This window comes from Garra rufa, chromosome 22 (assembly GCF_049309525.1).
Source record: "Garra rufa chromosome 22, GarRuf1.0, whole genome shotgun sequence".
In the NCBI taxonomy this organism is placed as follows: Eukaryota; Metazoa; Chordata; class Actinopteri; order Cypriniformes; family Cyprinidae; genus Garra; species Garra rufa.
Genome location: NC_133382.1, coordinates 38,808,936 through 38,828,575, shown reverse-complemented (window position 1 = coordinate 38,828,575; position 19,640 = coordinate 38,808,936). Strand labels below are relative to the sequence as shown.

The following is a 19,640-nucleotide window of genomic DNA, read 5'->3' as shown; positions in this document are numbered from 1 at the left end:
CAGCCGTCATTGCATCAGTCATTCAATTCAACAAATGAATTCAAATTTAACACTGCACGACTCAAAAATATTACTATTACACTTAAAATTACCATTATGAATAAGTAACTAATCAGGTAGTCGAAATTTAAAAGAATGAATTGTGCAATAATTCCAGATTTATAAAACAATGAGCCTTTTCTTCATAGAGACCCACACTGTAGATTTACAAATATTCACAATTACAGACAATTATGAGTGAATCTCCACAGATGGTTCATTAATCTGCCTCTCTCTCTCTCTCTCTCTCTCTCTCTCTCTCTCTCTCTCTCTCTCTCTCTCTCTCTCTCTCTCTCTCTCTCTCTCTCTCAATTCAATTCAATTCAATATGTGTTTTATTGGCATGACAATTGTTACAGTGTATTGCCAAAGCAGTGTTTACATTGAATGTAAAACAGATATGTATGCAGCAGAAACATGCATGTATATACATTTAAAAAGCAGGACAAATAATTAACATTTTAGAATTCTATGAACAATTTAAAATTCAATGTGGTGTGTGTGTGTGCGTGCGTGTGTGTGTGTGTGTGTGTGTGTGTGTGTGTGTGTGTGTGTGTGTACCTGGTATTCATCACGTTGTGGGGACCAAATGTCCCCACAAGGATAGGAATACCAGTAGATTTTGACCTTGTGGGGACATTTCTGAGGTCCCCATGAGGAAACAGGCTTATAAATCATGCACAATGAGTTTTTTTGAGGAAGTAAAAGTGTGCACAATCTCCTGTGAGGGCTAGGTTTAGGTGTAGGGTAGGGTTAGGGCGATAGAAAATACGGTTTGTACAGTATAAAAACCATTACGCCTATGGAATGTCCCCATAAAACATGTAAACCCAACGTATGTGTGCGTGCGTGTGTGCGTGTGTGTGCGTGTGCGTGTGTGCGTGTGCGTGTATATGGGTGGGCGCATCACTGATTTGTTGACTCCTCCTTCTTTTTGTGACAGGCATCAATGTATCTTGCTGCTAGTAAGATACAATCTTGTTTTTCACCTAATAAATATTGAAGTTGTGTTTTCTTGTTTAACATTTTAAAGTCAGGGCAAAGTGTTTCAAATTTTGGATAAAATGTTGTTCTAATGTGTTGATAGTTAGGACAGTTGGTGAGGAAGTGTTGCTCTGTCTCCACTTCCCCATGATTACAGTATGGGCAGATGCGGCTCTCTTTGGGCAGCCAGTGCTGTCGATATCTGCCCGTCTCTATAGTCAGAGTATGATTGCTCAGTCTGTACCTCGTCATTTGTCTTCTTAATTTACAGTTTTTTTACTGTACTCAGATAATCTGCAGTTGCGTAATCTCTATGTAGGGCCAAATAACATTCAAGTTTACTTTGTTTTTCTGTCGTTTCATTCCAATAGGATAGCTAATTCTCTCTTTCTCAGAGAGGGCAGGACTGATGAACACTTGTGATGTTCCAGCTCTTCAGATGAGCTGCAGGTGTCCATCAGAGGATGTGACGTCACTATATGAACGAGTTCTGGTCACTTCTCTTCACTACACTCTTTATTTAAATTGTGAAAAACATAACACAGATAAATTACAGATACGGCTTTAATTAAAGTTAATAAGTTAGGTGTGTGACCAGAACTGGAGTGACATCGTATTTAAGCGCAGTGTGAACGGGTTTGTGTTGCTGGTTTACCATCTGCTTTATTTCCACACGCGTCCGTCAGCAGCGTCTCTGACTCTCTCTGGCTCCGAGTTCAAAGCGGCAGCTGTTTGTGCATTTTGTGGGGTTTTGGTCCTTGATCATGTTAAAGATGAGTTTGATTAAATCTGCACGCATCTGCTGGTGAACGACACGTGAGAATCAGACAGACGTGTGGAAGGGCTCCTGTGAACTACTGAGCACAACAGCAATGGAACAGGCATTGTGGGTAATAGAGACGTGACGTTAGGCAAAACAAGCTGCCGGTCTGTGACAGAAGAGGCTCACAGCGCTGCTCCACGACCGGACGTCAGCTCCTGTCTTTAGAGAAGAAAAACACGTGCCCGCGGGCCTCACGGCGCAGCTCCGCAATCAGCCCCTTCCTGTCCGTCAGCAGCAGCTCCAGGCTCTTAAAGCCGCGGCGCGCCGCTCGTTACTGAGCTGTCAGATGTAACGACCCGCCGGGAGGAGGTCAGTCGCTTCGAGCCCTGTTTCTGCACAATACAGGATTCAGAGAAACTGGACTGTGCAGAGCTTTCCTCGACACTCCATCATGTCACCTGAGGAAAGAAAACAGGCTTCTGCACTACAGTGACACACAAATGATTACCTTGCAACTATTTGCATGCTGTGTTGGGGCTAATACATTATAAATAAATCAAGTTAAGTAATCAGCTTACTTTGTTAAAATAAAAATTTGAAGAAAGTATCTGTTACTTTTTAAAATTCGTAATGCTAGTAGTAAATGATCTTCTTATGGTTATCCATGTGTACTTTAATTCTATTTAAAATGTCTTCTCATTTGACCATCTCTCACAGCATTCTCATTTCTCAACTGCTCTTGTATTTGTGGTACCGCTCTATCCTGGTTTATTCTGACTGTCAGCATTACACCTCTACCCATCAGCTGTGTGTGTATATATGTGTTTGATTTATTGCTGAAATAGTTGTTGTTGTTATTATTTATTATTATTATTATTAATTTTGTTAGCAGGCCCAGCCAAGGTGAGAAAAAGTAACGCAAGAGTAACGTAGCACAATATTTCTCTGTTAGGGTTAGGTGTTTGCTCTGTTTTAGTCTCTGCTGTTTGGATTCTCTGCACTGACCAACATCAAGCCTGAGTGTCGTCAGTTATTGTTTATCGTTTAATAAGTGATCCTCTCGCTCATATCTTTACTGATAATCATGTTTTTCCTCATCTTCTTAAGGCCTTGGGATGACATACATTCATTTCCTTTCATCAGACAAATAGACAAAGAGATTTGCAAATGGATGCTGAAGATCTGCTGGGATTTCTGATTCCTGAAGGGCAGAAATACCCCATGAATCTCATGGCTGTTTAGTTTCTTCATTTTGCATTAATTCCATTTCTGCTGCATTTGAAGTGCAAATGCGAGTCTGAACGCAAGAGCCTCTTCAGGTCATACGGCTGAAAATAGACCGCAGATCTGCTTCATTATATCTGCCTATATACTGACTAAAATGATTCCATGTATCTGATAAATTTCACAGCAGCAATACTTTGTGTTTTCACCTGGTCAGGACCTGCTTTGAGTTCAGCAGCTGAAATGAACTACTGAAAGGGAACCCTGGAGCTCATTACCGGTTCCTCGTGAGATCAGCTCTCGTCTCGCAGGTCAGTGATCCTCGGCTCTCGTCTGCGTTAACGGCGATTCTCACTTTTCAGGCGTTTGGTCTCACAGTAACTTCTGACAAACAGAAGCTAGATGTGTGTTTGCTGCAGTAAATCACAGTCAGGGACTCTTGTGGAGCTCAACATGACGAGGCCCCGATTCACAGTACAGATGACTGAATGGATGGATGTCAGTAAGCAGACAGATGTAAGAAAGAACAGCCCATTATCTTATTAGCGTGTCAGTGCTGAGTGTGTCCAAATAAAGCATTCAGACCCTTCGCTCCTCAGACGGGCTCTCGCTGGAAGCTGCAGTCGCTGGGATTGACTGACTGTGCTTTCAGCAGCGTTTTAATGGTACGTAAACAAAGACATCACTGTAAGCAGTCATTGTGCTTGTGTTCTCGTGGCTGAATCTCCTGTGAGGATGTTAACCACACAAAACCGATCCGAGATCCTGAAGCCATCTGTGAGTTTGTTTGGAGAGAGAAAGCTCCATGGGAAATCGGTTAGACTTTACATACAGATCATATCAAAGGCCTGAGATCTGACTGTTAGAATCATTAATGAGGGAATGTGTCATTTATTCTCTGTTTAGGTCTGTTTTACTGTGTAGAGATGATCATTCACTAGGGCAGGAAAAACAGAACCAATCCCACTTCTACAGAATGTCATTCAGTTGATCATTTTACTGCTGTCAGTTTGACTCGTTCCTTTAACCGTTTCTGCTGGCGTTCATAAACTGACTCACTGTTCGTTCTCTGATCAGGACTCAGCCGAGTGACGATCGGTGAGATCATGTCCATCTGGCAAGCGGTCCTACAGAGCCTCGACCCGGAGCCCGTTGCTTGCATTTGGGCCGCGGTGCGCCATAAATCAGGCCTGCGGCGCTGGAACCCTTTGCTGGATCAACGTAAATTGCTTATTGATCTAAAAATCACCAGATATCCCACTTTCTGCCTCCAGTCTGCATCTGTTCATCATCTTCGGGTTCCCAGTAGATATTGGAGTTTGCATGAGGGTATAGAACTGCTTAAGACTTCATTGCACACTGATGCAGATGTGAGGTTCCTATTAGTTTCAGCAGATCGAGTATATTCCAACTGACAGCTATCGCTCACGGGCTGAACTGTGAGGATAATGTTTTTATTTTCGCAGTAGCTTGTGTTAACCGTCGGCTGTTATAGCCGTCGCATTAGGGTTGATATAAAGTCGGAGACGGCCGGCAGACAGCTAAACGAAAACACGACTGACCTTTAACTCCTGCAGCCTTGAACAGAAGCAGCACAACATCCATTTAATGCGTCAGATTTTACTATGATGAATGGCACATGTACATCGACGGTGTGCGGCCATTTCTAACCCGTCTATCTCATAAAGCGGCCTGAAGAGCTTTGACCGTTCCACATAAACCGGTTATTACAACACTCTCTTCACTCCATTGTTTGTCATTTGTGAATTATGATGACGTTTGTTGTTTTTCCTGTTAATCTCTATTATCTCTACCTTGATTCTGATTGTTTCAGTTTAGTCTTTAGCATAAGGAGATGAAATGAATGAGAATTATTGTTCCCGCAGCTCTCGGCTGTGCTGTAGGTTTGATTAAATGGTTCTGCGGACGTTTAAGACACTTTACACTAAAGTTTGGGAGTCCGGAGCTTCATTAGGGAGAATGACGGAGCGGCGCACAGGAGCTCCTCTGACTTGCCATGTTTTCAGTATCATTAGCAAACGCGTCTCGGTTCCTCGGCCAATTAGACTCTTAAAACCATGTGTGAGAGGAAGACGGGTGCTGACATCTTCCTCAGAAATGCCAGTGTGGTCATTATGAGAAGTACCTTATAATAAAAACATTTTCTGCTCTTCTCTTTAATTGAAAGATTTTAAGAACGAGGGAACGGTGCTGTCCCATTGGGAATCATTTTATCTTTGAGAATGTCAGGAGCTGAAAACTGATTCCACGTGAGGAAAATACTTCATGTGCTTCATCAAATCTGGCTGTTTTAGGAACATTAGGATTTTTTTTTTTGTTTTCATGTTGATCAGTTTCATCAGCAGACTGAAGTTTGAAACCGCTTGTGTTACACTGATCTTGAATAAACACTGGAAAGTGCTTAAGAGAAGCAGTTCATCTGAATATCGACGCATGTGTTTCACACACAGAAACGGCATGATCTTTGCTGAAATCGCCAGCTGACGTCTGATTGGCTGAAGCAGTGGAGACGGTATCACATGTGCAAACGTACCATGTTCAATTGATGTTTAACACAAATTCTTAGATGTAGATCTAAACTATACGAGACATCCATGAGCAATGTTCTGCTTTATTTTACAGCTGTTAGTGAGTTATAGCTGTGAGACTTGTTAAGTTTGGATGGATCACAAATATATTTAGACATTTGCACTAATGTCTTCCTGTCCAGCTGCTGTCTTCTTCCTGTCAGTGTGACTGCACTCTAAACCCGGATAAGTTGAGTTTACTTAAAAAACATGAGGAAAGTGGTTGCCCTAGGGGGCAGCCGTGGCCTAATGGTTAGAGATTCGGACTTGTAACCCAAAGGTTGCAGGTTCGAGTCTCAGGTCCGGCAGGGATTGTAGGTGGGGGGAGTGAATGTACAGCACTCTCTCCACCCTCAATACCACGACTGAGGTGAGTCCCTTGAGCAAGGCACCGATCCCCCAACTGCTCCCCGGGCGCCGCAGCAATGGCTGCCCACTGCTCCGGGTGTGTGTTCACGGTGTGTGTGTGTGTTCACTACTGTGTGTGTGCACTTGGATGGGTTAAATGCAGAGCACAAATTCCTTGTATGGGTCACCATACTTGGCCTCACTCACCCCCTTTCCTTTCCTTTCCTTCCTTCCTAAAAAATATAAGTAATGTGAACTTAAAAAATGTGTTTACTTAACTTAAAATGGTTTGTAATATCAATTAATTTGCAGTTATTATACCTAGTATATTTAAATTAATTATACTAATTTCCAAAGTTAAATCTATATCAATTTTAGGTGCCAGCTCATCTTTTCCCAAGGTTGATCATTACCTGCTGAATAAAATATAAAGTGCTTTTCATACAGTTAGGATAGTCCAGGTGCAGACAGGCAAATCAGTCCAAAAACACTGGACATAGAAGGGCAGAGATTGGTCAATTCATCCATTACCAAACTTTCTTCCAAGATGATTCCCACTCTTGATGAGTTGAGCTGTGGACTTTCTTGATCAACGCTGATTCTTACTGAAGTGAGTCTTGATCAGCTGCATCCTAACAGAGGAAGAAACAGAACGACAAATACATGATCAAGTCAGTTAGACAATGCTGTTGTTAAATACTGTAGTCATATGCTGCGTTCACACCGTGTCATAATTACTGTAATTCTGAGAGGATTTCTCCTTGTGATGTTCTATCAATGCCTAAATTAATCTGGAGCAGTCAGATACAGTGGTCAGGTGGTACTGTTCAGAAGGACATGAATGGCTTTTCCAAGTTGGAATTTTGTAATTGTGGTAATAACAACACGGGATGAATGCACTTATACATACCTGGTTTATTGAACTACTGTTGTGTCTTGTCCTCTATAGACCTGTTTGCCATTGTTCGACCTGTGCCTGTTTCTGAACATGTTTATAAATAAACTTCATAATATGAGTTAATTTAACTTAAGTTTATTCACGGGTTCAAATATGTCTACAAATTTGTAGAATCTACTTATATTTTATAAATAATGCAGTCAAACCTAAATATTGTATTAAATTGTAATTAAATTGTTTAATTAGATACAAAATCCAGGCTTACAGTGTGACTGAAGTTTGTCATTGTGTGCGGATCACAATAGGTGAAGTGTAGCAGTTTGCTCATGCTGATTTTTTTGAGACAATAAAAGTGAACAGAGAACCAATGATCGCTGATGTCTCAAAAGTGTGAATATCTGCATATGTGAGCTGCAGCACCTCTTCAGAATTTCTATTGTTGTGTTCTGTGGTAAATAGAAAATGAGGCACAGGGAGAGCAAAGGATGACAGTTGTTATTTTTGGGTGAAATTACCCACTGACTTCAACAGTTTCAGACTGTTTATCTGTTAAGACCTCTGCTTGTTTGTGTGTGCGCGTGTGTGTGCGTGTGCGCGTGCGTGTGTGCGTGTGCGTGTGTGCGTGATGTTCTAAGTTCTAGTTTCTCTCAGCAGGTCAGCATCAGTCAATGACTAATAACATCACAGGCCTTTATCAGTGATGCAATAAAATCCAGTTTATTCAATTGTAATTATAATTTATTCATATTTGATTTATTTATATTTCATACAACTGACAGCTGAGAATCTCTTTTCGTTACTGACACAACACAGTAATACAGCAGCATTCAGTGGCAAACTAATAAATTATACATGAATAAAATGCATAGAACTCACAAAAATACATGTTAGGAGCGCTCATGAAGACTCTGATTCATCTGACAGACATAGTCATGAAGACAGTAAAGAATGAATCCAGCAGACAGCATTACGTATTATAAATAACAAATAAATTATAAGACAGTATTTACTCGCATTTACTGTTCCTGTGAGTCAGGAGTTCATACTGATCATGATTATTAGTGCATATGTGCCTAGTGCAAATATCACAGCGTTTACATTATTGCACTTTAACTGAATTTATTGCACAATTTAAAAATATATTTAAAATTCCTGCGTTTAAGATGTTTGAGCACACAAAATACATTGTATCCACTCTGAAAAACACAGTGCATCTAAACGAGTATTTCAACACACAGCCTGTGCTTTCACACAGATATTCACATTCTTTTCTATTTTTCTCTTCTATTTTTAAGTTCTTTAAATGCAGCATTTCTTGTAGTATGTGGAGTATGCATGTATTTACATGTACGTGTGTTTCATTATGATATTAGCTATGTTACTTGTCTTAAAGTGTGCTTTTACAGACTACAGATTAACAAGTATGCAAACTTATGCATACTTTAGTTTCTAAATATTCTAAAAATATAGTTATGTAAATATGTTAACATGCTAATATTATTATATATGTAGATATACATGCCAGTGTATAGAATATGTATCATCTTTGAAGAGCAATCACGTCTTTAGTCTCCAATCAGAGAGGTTTGGATTCTAAAAGCAGCGTTTACAGTTATCACTGCTCTGAAAATAGCAAAGCCTGTTGTTATTTTGCAGTGTTTGTCGTGTTCTTGTGATCTGTGTGTTTAGTGCACAGGTTCCTCATGTCCTGCAGTCCCTCATCCAGCGCTTTCACAAACAGCCCTGAACACGTATCCTTACTCTCTCTGAAACTGGACACGCAGAACAGCACGTGAGCGGACCGCGGATTATAGCACGCACCGTAACCGTCAGGAACCACCGGACCGTAGCAGCAGAACATCTCTGTGGTGGGAACCTGCAAGGAGAAACATCATCATCTGACCATCATCAACATACTGATTAAACCCAGAAGACCCTGCTGCCACTAGTTAACTAGAGTTACATTTGTTACATATTTAATACTAAAATATTAGGGAATAAAGCAATGGTGTGAAGAGCAAAACTCTGGAAGGCTCTGGTTGGTCAGTGGCTGCATTCTCACATCATATACTTGCTGTTCAGTTAGAGGACACAAACCACTGCAACTACTACTAAGAAAAGTTGTGTAGTGTTGTATTTATGTAGTATGCTGCTGTAACGGAGGCCAGCTGGTCTGAACGGTGTGAGTAAACCTCACTCCACTGATCTCAAGAGGCACACCAGCAACAGATGCTACAGGCTGTGGTCTTTGTTAGCGCGCCCGCCTCCCACGCCGGAAACACCGCTTCGAATCCCGTTCGGACGGGTTACGCTCCTCTTACCTGACTGGTCGACAGGATGAAGCGGTTACTGATGTGGTATGTTTCATCCGAGAAAATGTCAGGTGTCTCCATTTTCACCTCCTTGGCGGTTTCACGTAGTGCTAGTAAGTGATTGTCCGTCCCCATCCCCGAGACGGCCTGCAGACGGTCAAACGGGTCGTCAGCACACATACGACAGCACTAACAGGACTGAACGTCAGACGTCTGTATTCTCTCACCAGAGCTGTGATTTTTGCCTGAGCATCTACAGCCGCTCGCAGTTTCTCCATCTTCTCTGCGTCCTGGAATGAAGAGTGTGAGTTTAACGCTAGATATTCTGTATTTGATCTGTTTATGGCAGAAAATAAGGGTGAGACGGCGCAGTAGCGGGAGGAGAAACGTGAAACCTGAATGGATGTTCCGCCGTCTGTCACGGCCTTCACGAACGCCAGAGCCTCAGGAGTCGCCGAGCGGATGTTGTCCACGCGTCCCTGCCGGAAACGACGGAGAGAAGCGCTCTCGTATGTGGAGACCAGTCTTCCGTGACATCTGCGGAAAACAGCAAGGCGACGTAGAGTCTGGGACTCGGAATGTGAAATGAGTCGTGCTCATCGCTCCTCACCTGTAGAAGGCCAGCTGTAGAGCCAGCTGTATGTAGGCGTCTGGACTCATCCTCTGCTGCTTGATGAAGTCCTTCCCGTAAGCCGCAAACGTGAAAACGTTCATGTCGAGATTCCTCACGAGTCTAGAGGGAGAAGATTCAGAGGTTCAAACCACAGCTGATGAAGCTTATAAACAAAAAGAGACTGTCTTGTGAGACAGTTTTCAGTTGTCCACAGATCAGACATTTCATTCACCTGTGCAGGTGATCCGCAGCGGAGGCCAGAGCGCCTTGAATCCGAGGGGAACATTTCCACACTAATCTGCGCGGACGAGGAAGTTCAGTCGCGCTTCGACCGGAGCTCTGCTTACTCGAGCGTCTACAGCGAAGAGACGTTCATTCAGCTCCATCATTTCACAGACTCTGAAAAAACAGCTCTCAAATTTGTCCAGAGCTCCAGAAATGAACTTGGCTGGTTTGTTGGTGTGGATTACGCACATGTCTTTCAGCAGGTGTTCGGTGCACTGCACTAGAATGATGCCCTCAAACGGCGAATGCTCGCACACGACCCCACAAACGCCGTCTGCACCGATCACAAACTGAAACAACACACAAACACTTCTATGACTTTGACAGAGCTCTCATTTACTCCTCAGTCAGACTGTTTGGATGTTCTCTCATGGTTTTGTCTGGCCAGAGGACAACAATGGAGTTTTGGTTCCTTCGACACACTATTTTCTTGTTTAATACTGTAAAGCTGCTTTGACACAATCTTTATTGTAAAAACCACTATATAAATAACGATGACTTGACTCGTCTTTCGCAGTGAAGTGTGCCATTCTTGCACTAAAGAGAATTACAAAATGAGGCAAGGATACTCCTGCTGTCATTGGGTCACAGTGTTTCACTCTGAACATCAAACACATCTGAAACACACAGCAGCTTCTACTGTTTTCATTTACTGAGTGTCCGCGTTTTACCTGCAGGGGTTTGTCGTACCAGCGGTTAGCCCCGTTTTTATCAAGTCCTCCTCCGTGCAGCATCAGCGCAGCTCTGTTGGTGTCGCTGGGTTCGAGTCCCGTGGGTTCGTCCAGACAGACGACGCACATGCAGCGCTCCATCAGCTCCACAGACTCTCTGTTCACTGGATCTGCTCCACAGATTGTTCACAGGTTAAAATGCACCTCTGTCACGCACAGGATCATGGGAAACGTGTTTTCACTTCTGGATAACAATGAAATTTGACACTGAGCAACGAAAGTAACCTGTCTGATTAATCTATCTATTACCACCATGTCCATGTAGTGTTGCTTCGGACCTTTGAGCAGCTCGTCTCTGGCTCGGGCCCAGTCCGTCCGGCCCTCGGCGGTTAACAGTCCCACGGCCGGCTGGTTCCGCTCAGCGTTCGGCGTCTGCTTATAAATCCAGTCCAGCTGAGCCTGAACATCCGCCTCATTCAGTTTACAGGATCCTTCCGTCAGATTCAGCACAAAGAACTGAGAACGTGAACGAGACGCTCGTCTTTAGCAAACAGAAGGACTGAAACATTCACTAGTGTTGTTACTGAGCTTTTAGTGAGATGAGAACTCTTACATACACACTCCCTACATGCGACATTTCACATTCATTCATTTAGCAGATGCTTTTTTCAGCAACTCTCAAATGTAGAATACAACATGCGATTCATTGTAAGGACGCAGTAAACAAGAGAAGTGCTAGTAATACAAGCTAGAACAGGGAAGGGTTAAAGAATAGTAATACATAGAATACTTTTTTTCAACATGATCCAAAACATACTAATGAAAAAATGATGATAATGGTTTTTGCCTAACAAGCAGCATTTTCAGTGTTTTTAGTGCAGCCGGATCTCAGTGGGACAAACACAAACAGCGGCGGTGTCAGAGGCTCCCTGCGGCTCCACATCTCTGATTGGGTTATTGAGTTATCAGACCGGACCTCATTAGAGACGCTTCCGGAGCCATTTCCAGGTAAACGACTCTCAAGACCGTTCGCTCAGCGTGACGTCTGCCGGCGAGACGCTGTGATGCAGGACCTACTGAAGAGCGTCTGTCGATGGACTGCAGTTAATTTAAGAGCCTCTCGAGCCTCGCTTCGACCGTGATTAGCTGGATCAGATTAAGGTGACCGCAGATATTCTTCAGCTGGACTGTAATGTGTGATTCTGTAGAATCAGGACAAAAAGTGGCCTTTTCTCGACTGTCATTTATCCGTGATTAGGCCCATCATTTCAGCAAACAAACACGAGAGATAAATTCATCAGCGCTATTGAACCACACACCTGATTCTTACAGGCCACAATAACGTGTCCCGTGTCAGATGTGCCGTCCGCCGTGATGAGCGTGTCCTGTTTGAGTCCGGCCCGTCTGTAGGAGCTGAAGAGACGCTCGTACTGATCCATACAGAGCGGCGTGTCTGCCTTCTGACCGCGAGCGACGTCCACCGGGAGAGTCTTCCTACAACAAACACACACAGCGCTCATGTGTTACTCACACAGACTAACCTGGATCCATCGAATTAGATGAAGGTCGCCGATTTACCTGTCCACCGCCGCCTTGTATTGAGAAACACTCAGAATGAGACGAGCAGCAAACCTGGACAAACCCAAGAAACAAACACAAACTATTTAATCATTTAAATTCAGCTCGATTTGACCAAAGAATCCGACAGAAATGGAGATCTAACAGGGTGACATCATGAGGTCGATACACGGCAAATGAGGTCCGTTTGGTGGTGGATGTGTCTTGAAGCAAACACACACTCACACACATTTCCTTTGGTGTCTGTCTCATGTTGAGTACTCACATACTGAAGCGTGTGGAGAGACACTAATATTACTTTGTTAACCGTACTGTAGTCACCACTGTGTGGACCGCTGATGCTGTAGTCGGTCACCGTTGTTGTCCGCCGTAGACAGAGATGGAGGAGATGCAGCGCAGAGAAACCACTGACGTTATGTGTGCGTGAATTAATTAGTGCTCTTTATTTACTCACACCAGAGAGTCTTTCACGTCTCTGAACGGTTGTTTGGGGAAAACCAGCGCAGGACTGGAGTTCACAGGAAGTGCCAGTCTGTTCCTCAGATACATGTCTTCCAGCCAGAAGTCGTACACCTGAGACAAACACAGCAGAAGCCATCAGCTCATCATTTCCTGAGCTCTAATTAAACTCGTTTGAGGCGTGAAGCTACGCCGTCTTTGAAAGAAAGAGAGGGACAAATAAGACACAGTAAAATATTATTTTAGTAAAGTGCTATTATTTGTCAAGTGCTGCTGTCACATTAAAAGCTGTGATGTTTCCTGGCAGACAGATCAATAGCCACAGATCAGTTACTCATTATTTTTCTTCATCTATTTTAATGGGACTTTCATAATAAATCGGTGTCCGGTGGTGCCACACTGGGTTCAGTATGTTAACAGATCGTGTGGTGTCCCTCCTGCTCTCAGAGACCGATGTGCCGAACGCCTGCCGTTCCTGTAATAGTTCAGCAACGAAGCTCTTGAAGACGTGTTTGTACCCAGTTCTCTGTCTGTTCTCTTTTCTCCAGCAGCAGTTTCTGCAGTCTTTCTCCAACTCCTCCGTGTTTGCCAAACGTCTCCACTAGAGCTTTGGTTTTCCGGAACTGCATTTCAGAAACGAGGTGTTTGACGGATCTCAGGTACGCGTCCAGTGTGTGCTGCAGGTCAGGAACAGGGAGTTTGGGCAGCATCTGGAGAAGAGAAGAAGAGTGAGTTCATTCAGCACAGTCAAATTGATAGATAGATAGATAGATAGATAGATAGATAGATAGATAGATAGATAGATAGATAGAGTTGGGGGACTCGGACTTGGACTCGGACTCGAGTCCGGTCTCGAGTACAATTTTTAGTGGACTCAGACTTGTCACGGACTCGGATGCATTTTGACTCAAACTTGACTCGGACTCAAGCTTTTCGGACTCGGGAATCATTGCCGAGTCCAGGGACAGTTGATGGAAATTTTACTGACTCAAAGTGACATTCAGTATTCAGACGTGTTTAAAAGTCTTGCCAGTACTTGAAAGCCAGCTGGTTTCTTTGCATACACACACCCAAAGCGGGTTTACCGAAAACGTCTCTCAGTCAGCGTGTGAATGCTGAATTAAGCATTCTTTTGCATGTTATTGCTACACGCTTACGCGAAAAGAAATGTCAAAATGCACCATCTTGGAGAATATTCATGCAAATGCAGTCGGTTTTGTCTTGAGTTAATTTGAACAGTTGGGAGAAATACAGATGTGTCAAATATGATCTGTGTGTCCGGTCTTAAAGCGACAGCAGCGTAAACCTGCTGCAGCAGAATGCGTCATATTACATTTACCTATTTTATCTCACAATTCAGATTTTTTTTTAATATGTCGTTCATATGTTGTATTTCGGACTTTATAACTCAATTTGTCAGTTATGAGGGAAAAATGCCAGAATGTGGGATATAAACTCATTCATTTTGAGCTGAAAAGGGAAAAGGGAGGATGACTTTTCTTATCAGAATTGTGAGATATAATCTCGGAATCATGAAATTTTTAAATATAAACTCAAATGTACTTTTTTTACTCTTTTATTCCATGGCTTCCATAGACTGCTACTTAAAAACTGTCATTAACCCTCACAGCCTCATTTTCATCCAAGAAAAAAAATTAAATGCCATCTACCCTATCTAAGGTCTAACCATTCGTCATATAAAACCCAAAACACAGCCACAGAGATAAGAGGTGCTTTCTCTGCTCCTCAGGTCTCATTCACTAAGCTTCCTACCCACCCAATTGAATTTATACATTTACTATATAACAACAAATAAAGTCAAGTTCTGTCCTGCCCTATAATTTTTCACATTCTAAAAGCTATTTCACTCTGAAATATGTCACAATACATAAGCTATAACTTCTGTTACGTGACTTTTAAGTTTGCTGAGCAGGACACTGATTATGAGATGGTGTGAAATCAAAAATCAAAATGGCAATATGCAATAGAGGTTTGCTTTTGTTACATTTAAATTGTCATTGCCTTATTCTAGTTGTAAAGGTTAAAACAAGGTTAAGAATCTGACAAACAGTAGTGTTTAGTTGGACTCGGACTCAAGTCGGCCTCGACCCATTTTGGACTCGGAATGGTTAAAGACTCGGACTCGACTTAGGTGGACTCGAACCCAACACTAATAGATATATAGAGATTTATACACTTGAATCTTTTTCTGATTTCTCAAACTAGTCTTTCAGACGGAGGCTGTTGGAAGGTGTTTTCGACCCGCTGACGTTCTGCCCTCCGGTGGAGGAACATTAATGAGTCAGTAACTGTTGAGCGCCTCTCTGATGTTTTGTGTTATCAGCTCTTGCTTTAATAATTTATAGGAATAGCTTTAAGAAAAATGGAGAGAAGATTAAAAGCCTTTCCTGCTGGTCAAAAATACTATTTTGATTAACAAAATGCAAATGGTGCACCAGTATGATTCAGAAACACTGTATCTCTCCAAAAATTGTTCAGTTCTATTAATCAAAGCTGAGATTTGAGATTTTCTAGCTTTTGATTTGCCTGTTTTAAAATACCAGAAAAGGTCAATTTTGTTCTGTCTTATACATACATGTTGTAAATCACATGAATGAAAGCTGTTGTGTTGCATCAGAATATAAAAACAGGGACAGTAAAATCAGATGATGTGTGTCTGGGATTCTTTCAGATCTTTGGACAAGAACTAAGCTTCTCTAAAGAGACTTTTATAGTTGCCCAGCTGACAACAGGTCATGATGTTACATCAAGTCTAGCTCAACACATCTGTAGGGTAAGCAGACTTCATTTGTCTTTTTGGCAATAATCAAAGCAAACCGAATCCATATTTATTTGCTTACATTGCAGTCGCTGTGGGCTTCGGCTGTTTCTCTCTTCAGGACAGGCATCATGAGCTCCTGAGTTCACTGCAAACTCTGTCCTGTAGAGATTGTCAAACACCCTCAACATTACCATCAGTCGGAAACATTCTTACATCTGAATTATATTAGGAATAATAACCAAATACAACATCCCCCACTTTGTCTATCAGATCATATTTGGACTCAGTTCTATTACAGATAACAGCGATTGTTTTAGTGTGATGGATGGAGCTGAATCCTTGTATAAAGCAATTATAGACTTTTACCTATTCCAATTTCAATTAAATCTAATTGATTGGTCAATAAAATTGACTAAACAATATAAAAATAGGCGCTAATGTAATGCTTTAAGTGCTTGTATAGTCGCACTTGAACAACAGTGAAGCTTCGATGGTGATGATGTTCTTCATCAATAAATCACCGGAACAGTCTAGCAGATCAGATACATCCGAAACATCACTTTCTTGGCTCTTATTTAAAAAAATTAATTTAACCATCTGAGAAAAAAACTGGGAATCATCAATGGCAGCTTGAGTCAGGTGTACAGTGAGAGAACAGCAAAACTATTGTAAAAGTATGCCACAAATACTAATCACTAGAGAAATAAATTCAAAAACAAATGATTCCTTTATAAACTTTACTAAGTTCAGCAGAATGAATGAGCTCATATATAGCAGAGAGCCGCTCACCTGTGTGATCGGTGTCTGTCCGTCACGCGTCTGTTTCTCCAGCAGCGCGTCAAGCGTCTTTCAGTCGCGGTCAGTGTCCGCGTGTCCGTGACTCCGCCCATCCGCCCATCCGCGCCCGTTACTGATGCTCTGATGCTGATGCTGATGCTGCTGCAGGTGTTTCCAGAGGTGCTGCTGCTCTTCTTGTGTTCCACCAAGTTATGATTTAAGACTAAATCTTTTATGCTCTTTGTGATATGTATAGCTACATTTTTTTAACCACAAATTTGGTTTCACTAGTGTAAATGCTGATTAATAAACTCTTTATTTTCACCATATGAGATAATGAATCGTTCAATATGTGGTGAAAAGACTCTAAATGATAATTCAGTTACAAAACATATAAGAGAAAATATGTCACTTTTATTTCAGAGTTTTTACGAAATAATATATCTTTGCAATATTATATTATACAGGTCCAGATTGTGTATTTCGTTTCTATTCAAAGTAATGGAACGAATGAAGACGGACTCAAAATTCCTCTGGTGTCTTTCAAAGATCCTTCTTAATACTTAATCAATTGTAATTTTTTAAAACTTTATTCGTTGCCACATTTATTAGTAGTGACTCAGTCAGTGAAAAGGCACATGTATGGAAATATGACCATTGGTTTTATTTGGGTTTTGTGCAGTTACATCACGCAGCTACGCACTTCATTTACTCACATCTTCTACACACTACTGGACAGAATGTCGCTCAGAGACACATGTTCTAGCTTCTAAATCATCAAATACACACTTCTCTGGGCGGACACAGTCATGACTGAGGGAATAAATATTGCACATCAGATGCTGAATGTTTGCGATATAATCTCTGGCTCACTAAAATAAATGCGTCGTGTCAGATGCATCTCTGGTAGGGTCAGGGTAGGGTTAAGTGAACTCGGGTCCCGACGATTCCTCCTCGGAGTAAGATTTGGAGCGCTCGAAGAATCCGTTCTCGTCCACGGGACACGCGTTCGTCGTCGTGGTACACAGGCCCTTTCGCTTGAGTTTGCGCTCCTCCATTCGGATGGTGTCATAGAGTCCCGTCGGCCCCTCCTCCAGCAGCACGTTTCTCTCCGAGTAGGACGGCTTCAGCTGGCACACGTACCGGAGCAGCAGCAAGGCCGGCGCGTAAAGCACGTTGACCAGGCCCATGCCGAGGTTCAGCTGAACGAAACCCAGGTTGTGTACGATCTGACCCGCTACCACGGGCCCCATCGCGTAGGCGACAGAGTAAGAGATGTCTGCGATGGCGTAGACGCTTCCGTAGACGGACACATGACGCACGTCCACCAGGAAGGCCAGCGTGGGCAGGAGCGCCGTGTCCACCAGAGCGATGCCGAAGCAGATGCCGCACAGGGGGAACACCAGCTGGCCGAAGGTTTTGCAAGCAGGCACGGTGCAGGAGCTGGCCCCTATGATGACCATACCGAGGGCGCCGTAGAACCACTGCAGGTCCGGGTACTTGGCGGCTAACCGGACCGTTACATAAACCCCCAGCACGTGCGGGAAGAACGCGGGCAGCCAGATGAGACCCATCTCCCACTTGGTGGCGTTCATCGTGTTCTCCATCCAGTTGGAGAGGGTGGGCTCGAGGAACGCCAGCGGGATGTTACAGACGGTCAGAGCGCCCGCCACCACGGCGATGTACGGGTCGACCATGAGGCGGTAAATGGGCGTCCCGACCGGCATGTTCTCGCGCGTCCTGTTAGAGAAAGGTTTGATCACAGTCAGGAGCAAAATGCCGTCTGCCAAGCACACAGTGGCCAGAACTATGAAGGGGACCCGTTTACCTGCGAACTCATACAGGATGCCGCCGAACGGAGGCGCCACGAGGCTCCCGAACGAGATGAACGCGAGCGCGATGCCAAGCGCGCGGCTCCTCTCCGCCTCTTCCGTATATTTATCCGCGATCATTGCGATTCCAGACGTGTCGGCAAACGCCGAGCCCAGACCCTGCAGGCTGCGCGCCACGAACAGGGTCCCGTAGTTGTCGGCAAAGGCAAATATACAGGTGGAAACAAACATGACCATAAGTCCGATCAGCAGCGGGATGTCGTACCCGACGCGGTCAATGAAGGTGCCCGATATCGGGCTGACCATGAGTTGCAGAATGGCCTTGGATGCGAATAACACCCCTATCTGTATGTCCAGGTTGTCCCTGTTGGCTTTGGTCAGCGAGGAGTTGGCATGGGTGCGCGCCGCCTGCTCGCTCTCTAAATCGGCGAGATAGTCGGGAATGATCGGAACGATCACCATGTAGAGCATGTTGTCAAGCAGAAGCGCGACGCACACAATCACGAGAATGAGCCTTCTCTGCCGGTCGGGGTCTTGCATCGCGCTGCCGAGCTGTTTAGTTCTTTCGCCCATTTCGGACAACTTTAGGGCGGCTGATTTCGCCAAGCCGGCGGAGCCGTCGGATTCCATGACTGTCGAAATGCCCGTTTGCCTCAAGAGAGCTGTCCTTCAGAATGTATTTTCATTCCTTTCCCGTGCGGCGACGCGTCTGCCTTTTACGCACAAACTTTCCTGGTGTCCGGCGCGCGCGCTCGGCTCGCTTGGTCAGGCAGCGTCTGTTCTGCTCTCTGCTTTCACGCCTCTCATAGGTGACGTGCTACTCCTTTCTCTTCATGGGTGCAGTCCTGAGCCTTACTTTCTGCATTTCCACGTCTGCTGAGCTTTTTTCCCCAATTACATTCCTGTTACGCGCGCATGAGTTTGCGCTGTCTCGTGTGCGCGCTTTGTCTGTCACCTGTGGTCACTCGCATCAGGTTTTCTTTCCATCGGAAGTAGCAAACTGGCTCTGGGCACAAACCGAGAGGTGTGCCAATATCAATTTCCTCGGATTTCTCTTCTTTGGTCTTTGGCGCGTCCCCTCTGGTCATCAGCCAGCTGCTAACTCTGAAAACGGACGTCCACTGACCAATCAGAGTCATGATCACATGACAAAAAATACTAGTGGTAACTGACCCCAGACCAGCTGTATTCGCGCTCTTAGTCTTTTCACCAAACACTGAAAGCAGTTAGCACCAAGAGGACCAAATAATACTCGTGTCTAAATGACCTCTGCTAATAAACCCCAATCTGTTTGCTGGACAAAAAACAAAAAAACAAAAACAAAACAAATAACAGATTTATGAAATAATTTATAATCGCACATCAGAGCAGCGCCAGGGGCTCCAGTCAGAAAAGGTTTTCTTGCTGTGTTTGGGTCAGTTGTCATTTGAAAGCGAACACACAATAAAGTACCATGCATTGTGAATAGAACTGATAATCGCTATATA

At 43.6% G+C, this 19,640-nt stretch overlaps 2 protein-coding genes across 2 annotated transcripts; both read right to left on the bottom strand.

The window, feature by feature from the left end:
* Positions 1-7,563: 7,563 nt before the first annotated feature.
* Positions 7,564-15,707, bottom strand: LOC141298189 (choline O-acetyltransferase-like). The gene is made up of 14 exons (XM_073828701.1): positions 15,624-15,707; positions 13,281-13,472; positions 12,758-12,876; positions 12,304-12,357; positions 12,045-12,219; positions 11,064-11,241; positions 10,726-10,895; positions 10,244-10,344; positions 10,002-10,124; positions 9,767-9,889; positions 9,552-9,693; positions 9,384-9,446; positions 9,166-9,303; positions 7,564-8,720 (listed from the first exon to the last, which is right to left on the bottom strand). The coding sequence occupies exons 1-14, from the start codon at positions 15,672-15,674 to the stop codon at positions 8,490-8,492; spliced, it is 1,860 nt and encodes a 619-aa protein (XP_073684802.1). The 5' UTR covers positions 15,675-15,707; the 3' UTR covers positions 7,564-8,489.
* Positions 15,708-16,987: 1,280 nt separating this feature from the next.
* slc18a3b (solute carrier family 18 member 3b) lies at positions 16,988-19,121 on the bottom strand. The gene has a single exon (XM_073828902.1). It carries the CDS (start codon positions 18,781-18,783, stop codon positions 17,245-17,247), a length of 1,539 nt encoding a protein of 512 aa, XP_073685003.1. The 5' UTR covers positions 18,784-19,121; the 3' UTR covers positions 16,988-17,244.
* Between the last annotated feature and the right edge of the window lie 519 nt (positions 19,122-19,640).